This window comes from Cebus imitator, unplaced genomic scaffold (genome assembly GCF_001604975.1).
Source record: "Cebus imitator isolate Cc_AM_T3 unplaced genomic scaffold, Cebus_imitator-1.0 Scaffold181, whole genome shotgun sequence".
Taxonomy (NCBI): Eukaryota; Metazoa; Chordata; class Mammalia; order Primates; family Cebidae; genus Cebus; species Cebus imitator.
This window is the reverse complement of record NW_016107496.1, coordinates 423,661-431,872: the sequence shown is the minus strand read 5'-3', so window position 1 is coordinate 431,872 and position 8,212 is coordinate 423,661. Positions and strand designations below refer to the sequence as shown.

At 42.7% G+C, this 8,212-nt stretch overlaps 1 protein-coding gene across 1 annotated transcript in view; it reads right to left on the bottom strand.

Annotated features, from left to right (window-relative positions):
- CUNH12orf54 (chromosome unknown C12orf54 homolog) overlaps positions 1 to 4,709 on the bottom strand; it is a 13,350-nt gene extending 8,641 nt beyond the window's left edge. The window contains 3 exon segments of the mRNA XM_017545699.2: positions 1,389 to 1,427; positions 1,910 to 1,940; positions 4,645 to 4,709. Coding sequence (XP_017401188.1) covers positions 1,389 to 1,427; positions 1,910 to 1,940; positions 4,645 to 4,709 — 135 coding nt within the window.
- Positions 4,710 to 8,212: the final 3,503 nt, after the last annotated feature.

Here is an 8,212-nt window from a genome sequence, read left to right as displayed (position 1 = left end):
GCAGTGGCATGATCTCGGTTCACTGCAACTTCCGCCTCCTGGGTTCAGGTGATTCTTCTGCCTCAGCCTCCTGAGTAGCTGGGACTACAGTTGTGCACCACCACGCCCAGCTAATTTTTGTATTTTTAGTAGAGATGGGATTTCACCATGTTGGTCAGGATGGTCTCAATTTCCTGACCTTGTGATCCGTCCGCCTCGGTTGTCCACCTACTGTACTACCTAGCTGTGCATGGATCCAGTGACTGTTGGAACTGTGGCTTTTCTCCCTTGGGAGAAAGTGTGAGAACTTTAAGATAGATAGTTGTATCTCATTTGGTGGAAATATAGTGTATGTAGATATTCAGGAGTTTCAATTTGTGTATGAGGGTACATACGGAAGATGAATGAATGGTCAAAGGGGTAGAGTGCTCATGATCAATTTGTCACCTCTCAATGATCAATTCATTTCCCTTTGTTCACCCATTATTATAAGTATCTGATTATTCACTTGTTCTCAACAGGGTGGTCTTCTGACCCTTACACAAACAACTTACTCTTTAGCTAATACAACAATTGTAAGAACATGAAATAGTTATGATACTGTATAGCATTATAATTAAGATTATTTCCTTATGTAAAGACTCACTGAATATCACAGAGAATAAAACATGTTGGACACATTATTCATTTTATATAATATCGTACAGTGGGGGCTGGCACAAGAGTCTCTGGAGAATTTTACTCATTTTTAATCAGAAAGCCATGGTCATTGATTTAATTAACAGTCTTTTCCTGCTCAGTTTCCAACATTATACATTCAAAAGTGATCAATTATCTTTTAATTCTCATCTCTATTCAAGGCTTTACAAGCAACTAATATTGTAAGATTGGGATGTTGAAGTAGCTGGTATTTGTGTGAAGGCCTCTCAGAAACTCCAAGAAAATGTCTGTGTTCTAGGAAAGTTCACCACAGTTTGCTGTGGCTATCTTGTGGGCGTTACTAGCTTCTGCACACCTGTACCCTTCATCTATAAAGTGAAACCTGGCATTTTTATGTTTCTGAATTGAAACTGACATTTTCATGTTTGTGAAAGGCCAAACCTATGCTTTCAAGTCCATGGCAGTCACTGAGAACGGGGGATTAAACCCCCTTAAAACAAACAGGACCTGTGACAGCTTCAAACAAGTGTGTGTTGGGAAGGGGCGCTGACATGCACAGACACGAGGAGCTCTGAGGACGTGAGATGGTATCCTCAGAGCAACAGAGCAAGGTGGGAGGGAGTGTGTCGATCCTTCACCATCAATCAACAAACTGCTCAAAGAAAGAGAAAGAAATGTGCTCCTTTCTGAAGCCCTCCCCTGCCTCCCACCCCTCGCCGTGCTGTCAAAAATGATTCCTCTGTACTCACCTGGTCCCACAGGGTTTCAGTGATGGTTACCTGTCTTTCCTGTAGAAATAAGGAACAAATGTTGGAAACAATATCCCAACTCTCCCAGAATCTGAAGTGACACATTATGAAACTGGTGGAAGACAAGATATTTCTTGGAATTGAGCTAGACACCCCAAATCACCCCATTTCTCAGGCAGCCAAAAGTTTCCTGCAGCCCTGCTGAGTCATTTTCATCCCATACGTCCTGCTTTGCTCTGGATCTAGCTGGTGGGTGACAGGTACAAGCAGACCCATCTGTGTACCACTGTGTCAATGTCCGTTCAGGCTGCTTGCCCCTGGAGTCGTCTGGTGACATAGTGGCACTGGAGATGTTACCTGGTTTGGTAGACAACGACCCACCCCACCAGCCAGTCAAGAGCATCCGTCCCTTGTCAGGCAGCTTTTTTTTTTTTGGCCTCCTGTCCACAACCTCTTTTCCTCCCCTCTTCCTAGGAATTAGGAGCCCCAGAGGATCCAGAGAATTTGGATACCTTACCCACCTGTGGTCTCATTGTCTCTTCTATGGATGTACTGGAAAGAAAGAATGAAATACAACTATGAGGAGCAGAGAACATGGGCTAAAGGCTTCTCCTAACTCTATTCTATCACTCCAACCAGGAATTCTCTAAGTTTCTGTACTAAAAATCCAGGAAGGATAGCCAGGGTCCTGCCTCTCACATCCCTTATGGGAGGTTTAGGGAGAGGTGGGACCCTTGCCTCATCTTCCAAGTATCTTGACTGTTCTGGAAGCCCTTTGAGAACTCTAAACCATAGAACAATGGAAGTGAAGGCGATGGTCACTGTCATTAAGCCTTGTCATTCTCCTGCCTGCCTAATTTATGTCCACTCTCCACCCTTCATCCCACCTAACCTGTCAAACTTCCCAGGTTCCTCTTTGGAAAGTACACTCAGTTAGCAAACTGCTTTCCCAAAGGTGTTCTTTTCCTTCATGACTGATGATGGGGTGAAAATGGGGATGAGAGGCTGAGGAAGAAGTTGAAAGATTTTGCTTATTCTTGGCAGCACAACTGAAGCTCTTATTCCTAAATACCACCTAATTCCTAAATCAGTAGCAAAGTCACCTGGGAGGGGGCGTATACAGATAGACAGGTAACTGAAGGAGGAAGAAGGGTGAAAAGCGAGTGGAGCCTGGGGAACCAGGCTGCTCTCCTATGCTCACGGATCCTGAGCAAACCCAGCCTCATCTCCTGGCCATGTGCAGACTTGACTAGGTCAAAGGAAGCCAGGACATAGGTAATGAACTAGAGGAAGGAAGGGTAGGTTAATTACCTTCTAGAATTGTTTCAGGAGCTCTGGGGAAGAAACCTGAAAAGGGGTTTTAAAAAAGGGGAAAATGCGATAGAGGGAAAATGTTTCAGAAACCAATGATCCTTACATCTCTGGCCTGGAGTTCCTGCTAGTACAGTTCCTGCCATAAAAAAAAAAAATAAGTTTTTCTAAACAGGGGTAGGGAGGCCAATGATCACAGGGAGCCTGGGGACCCAGAATAGAGTGAAAACTGGGCCCTAGGTGACACTGAAGTTCAAGACCAGCTTGGGCAACATAGTGAGACCTCGTCTCTATAAAACAAAACAAAACAAAACAACAACAACAACAACAGCAACAAAGGCCCAGCCAGGTGTGGTGGCAGGCTCTTGTAGTTCTAGCTCACTCAGGAGGCTGAGGCAGAAGGACTGTTTGAGCCTAGGAGTTTGAGGCTGTAGTGAGCTATGATTGCGCTATTATACTCCAGCCTGGGCAACAGAGAAAGTCCCTGTCACTTAATTAATAAATAAATAAATAAATAAATAAATAAAAAGACATTAAGCCTAACATATTTCTAGCTAAGAGGGGACTCTTGATGAACATTGATAGCATGGGGAAATCTCCTTGGGAGCCACCATATCAGATGGCTCAGGGACACAATTCTGCCAGTTGGAGCGCTAGTTCTCCATAGAACCTGGCAGAGCTATTACTCACTGCAAATCCAGGCCATGCCTGTAATTCTGAAAACATCCTTTTAATTTATTTATTGATATGTAATAATTGTACATCTTTATGAGGTACATGTGATAGTTTGATAATGCATACAATATGTAATGATCAAATCAAGAGTATTTAGGATATCCATCACCTCAAACATTGATGGGTTCTTTGTGCTAGAAACATTTCAGCTCTTCTCATCCAACTATTTGGAAATACATAATGAATGGTTGTTAATTATAGTCACCCTACTGTGCTATCAAACCCCAGCCCTAAGCCTGTTTCCTCACCTAGCAAACAAAAGGAGTAATCTTTCTCTCAAGGATTTGGGGGATGATCATATGGAAGCCTTTGTAACTGCTAAGTTTTTCTTCAGGTGTTATTTTTATTGTGTGTTATTTTTATGTCCTGTCCACTCCACCATCAAAAAGCATCTGTTCATCAGCAGAAAAGCCAGGGCTCTGGTGTGGTTTACATGCTTCCTCATATAGAAGTCTAGGAGACTCCAATGTCTACTCAGTATTTTCTCCTCAAGGTCCTGTCCGGAGGAGAATTCATACTCTTAGATAGAGCAGACTCCCAACTTCCCCCAGATTCAGGCTTCTCAGTTCCTTACTGGCTCTCAGGCTTGAGGCCCAGGTAACCATTCTGAGCACTTTCATAAGATAGGTAGCTTAGGAATTTAGAAGACATTTTTCACTTTCTCTTCCCAAATTTCTACAAACTCTTAAGACATCTGCTGCAAGTCAAAGGCTCCAGCCAACTTCTGATTCCTTTATGAAGCTTTTCTGACCCATAAGTTCACAGTAAACCCTCCTTTTTTTCTGACTTTATGGATACCCTCACCGGTGTCTCATATTTAGCCTCCAGCAGCAGATTCTAATCCTCTTTTCCACGCTAGGCCAAGAGAAGCTTGATTTTTGATGGTTGGCCTTGATTCACATTATAGAGGACATAAAGGACTTAGGGAAAGTCAATCCTGGAATAAACAAATGTCTCTAGCTTGTATACCCCACCAACTCCTAGAGGAATTGCAATTGATGCCTTCTTTCTGAATGAGAATGGCAAAGATTTGCTATTATCTCTTTCATTGAGGAGATGGAGAAGAGGGAGGACACATGAAAGTCCCATCTTATCCAGCAAGGAAGCAAGTGAAGCCAAATGAAGAGCGATGGAGACAGGAGGCCCTGGTTCTTCCCCCGTGGAGTATAGCAATCTAAGGAAGCTTGAGGGTCACCATTAGCCCCATTACCTTCTCTGCTGCTTGGAGGCCATTTCTGCCTTTTGTTGTTGATCCTGCCAGGGATGCTGTGCCATTTGTTCTCAGACAGAAACCAAGGACTCTGGAGCTAAAGATGGAGACAGCTCCAGGCCCTGGGGAGTCATAAATGAATCTGGGGAGAAGGCAGGCACATGGTGAGAAGAAAAGAGCTTATTCACTGGAGAAATACCAGGACAGATGTCTCAGCAGTTAATGAAACATCTGTGTTTTGAATGGGTGAGTGTGCATGTGCATGTGTGTGCGTGTGCGCATGCATATATGTGCATGTATGTGTGTACATATGTGTAAAGAAAGATGAGGGCAAGAGGAGGGTAAGAGGAAGGAAGTATTTGCCCCCAGAAAAATCTTCCTATAGTCTTTGTCAGTAACAACAGAAATTGCAGTGAGAAAGTTGGTGAAAAATAACAGTTGTCAGAGACTGCGGATGGGGCGTTGGCTGAAGGATCTTTGAGTTCAGGGTGGACTCAATGGCAAGGACAGCAACTGGTGTAGAGTGAATGCAACATTTGTGCTAGAAACATTTCAGCTTTTCTCATCCAACTATTTTGAAATACATAATGAATGGTTGTTAATTATAGACACTCTACTGGGCTATCAAACCCCAACCCTATTGGCAAATACCCTACCCGCTCCTGCCTCAGTCAGAATTTTCATGGTTAACTAAGGATAGAGTTTCAGGATGCAGGGCCATCAGCTCTAGCCTTCAAGTGCTTTGTAGGGAAGGAGGGCTCATAGGCAGTGACCTAGACAGGAGACAGATCCTCCTTTGATAAGTTTCCCTCCCACTTTTCCCACTCCCACCCTTCTTGACCTCCAAGCCACCATCAAGAACCAGGTCAGTTATGTCTAGGAACTTACCTTGCTTTGTTCCCCAAATCACACTTTGCCCCACTCCTTCCCCGCTAGACTTTTTCCTCTTTGAGCCCCATCTTACAACAGCCCTCTGTTCCCATATCAACCTTGGCTTTTTCAATGCTTTGTGACTTCAGCTGTGACCTCATAGAGGTGGGACAACTTGCTCTGCCTCCCGGCCACACCCTATGCTCCATTCAATCCAAATAATAATGGTAAAATGGAGGAATAATGTTGTGGGATTTTAATTTTAATTTCTGGCAATTTTTGCTTCTTCATGGCCTTCTACCCATTGCATTAGAAATCCATTGATTCTGAGAGATGACAGGAATGAGGCCAGAAGAATCCAGTTTTTATTTTGAATTTCAAAATCAGGTCTGAGAAATCTGGCTTTCAATTTCAAGAGCTATGGGACCTGGAAGGTTCTGTCTCAGGTCCTGTCTGCCTAAGCATGCTGTACCACAATTCCCACTTCACCATGACCTCCCCATGCAGGCTCAGTGCCCTCTCTGAGGCTGCTCCTCCAGGGGGCTAGTTTCAAGGGAGAAGCTGGCCCGTGGTTCCTTCTGTTCTTAGATGTAGTTGATTTTTAGATCCTACAAATAAGTGAGAACATGCAATGTTTGTCTTTTTGTGCCTGGCTTATTTCACTTAACATAATAATCTCCAGTTCCATTCATGTTGTTGCAAATGGCTGGATCTCATTGTTTTTAAGGCTGAATAGTACTCCATTGTGTATTTTATACCACGGTTTCCTTCTCTTTTTTTTTTTTTCAGTTTACTTTTGACAATTCCATTTTTTCCCCCTTTTTTTATTGTACTTTAGGTTCTGGGGTACATGTGTAGATCATGCAGGATTGTTGCATAGGTACACACATGGCAATGTGGTTTGCTGCCTCCATCCCCTAGTCACCTACATCTGGCATTTCTCTCCATGTTATCCCTCCCTGACCTCCCTAACCCCCCATCTCTCCCTTGGCATCCCCCAACAGGCCCCAGTGCATGATGCTCCCCTCCCTGTGTCCTTGTGTTCTCATTGTGCAACACCTGCCTATGAGTGAGAAGATGGGCTGTTTGATTTTCTGTTCTTGTGTCAGTTTGCTGGGAATGATGGTTTCCAGATTCATCCATGTCCCTACAAAGGACATGAACTCATAATTTTTTATGGCTGCATAGTATTCCATGGTGTATATGTGCCATTTCCTTGTCCAGTCTATCATTGATGGGTACTTGGGTTGGTTCCAGGTCTTTGCTATTGTAAACAGTGCCACTATGAACATATATGTGCATGTATCTTTATAACAGAACGATTTATAATCTTTTGGGTATATACCCAGTAATGAGATTGCTGGGTCAAATGGAATTTCTATTTCTAGGTCCTTGAGGAAGCACCACACTGTCTTCCACAACGGTTGAACTGGTTTACACTCCCACCAACAGTGTAAACAGTGTAAAAGCGTTCCTATTTCTCCACATCCTCTCCAGCATCTGTTGTCTCCAGATTTTTTAATGATCGCCATTCTAACAGTTGTGAGGTGGTATCTCAATGTGGTTTTGATTTGCATTTCTCTAATAATCAGTGATGATGAGCATTTTTTCATATGTTTGTTGGCCTCATATATGTCTTCTTTTGAAAAGTGTCGGTTCATATCCTTCTCCCAATTTTGGATGGATTTGTTTGTTTTTTTTTCTTGTAAATCTGTTTTAGTTCTTTGTAGATTCTGGATATTAGCCCTTTGTCAGATGGGTAGGTTGCAAAAATTTTTTTCCCATTATGTTGGTTGCCGGTTCACTCTAATGATTGTTTCTTTTGCAGAAACAGAAGCTCTAGATTTTATTTAGGTCCCATTTGTCTATTTTGGCTTTTGTTGCCAATGTTTTTGGTGTTTTAGTTGTGAAGTCGTTGCCTATGCCTCTGTCCTGAATGGTTTTGCCTAGGTTGTCTTCTAGGGTTTTTATGGTGTTAGGTCTTATGTTTAAGTCTTTAATCCATCTGGAGTTAATTTTAGTGTAAGGTGTCAGGAAGGGGTCCAGTTTCTGCTTATTGCACACTGCTAGCCAGTTTTCCCAACACCATTTATTAAACAGGAAATTCTTTCCCTATTGCTTGTTTTTGGCAGGTTTGTCAAAGATCAGATGGTTGTAGATGTGTGGTGTTTCCTCTGAAGCCTCTGTTCTGTTCCATTGGTCTATATCTCTGTTTTGGTACCAGTACCATGCTATTTTGATTACTGTAGGCTTGTAGTATAGTTTGAAGTCAGGTAGCATGATGCTTCCAGCTTTGTTCTTTTTGCTTAGGATTGTCTTGGCTATGTGGGCTCTCTTTTGGTTCCATTTGAAGTTTAAGGTGTTTTTTTCCAGTTCTGTGAAGAAGGTAGCTTGATGGGGATAGCGCTGAATCTATAAATTGCTTTGGGCAGTATGGCCATTTTTCATGATATTGATTCTTCCTAAGCATGAGCGTGGAATGTTTCTCCATCTGTTTGTGTCCTCTCTTATTTCCTTGAGCAGTGGTTTGTAGTTCTCCTTGAAGAGGTCCTTTACACCCTTTGTTAGTTGTATTCCTAGATATTTTATTCTCTTTGTAGCAATTGTGAATGGGAATTCGTTCATGATTTGGCTCTCTGTTAGTCTGTTATTGGTGTATAGAAATGCATGTGATTTCTGCACATTGAGTTTGTATCCT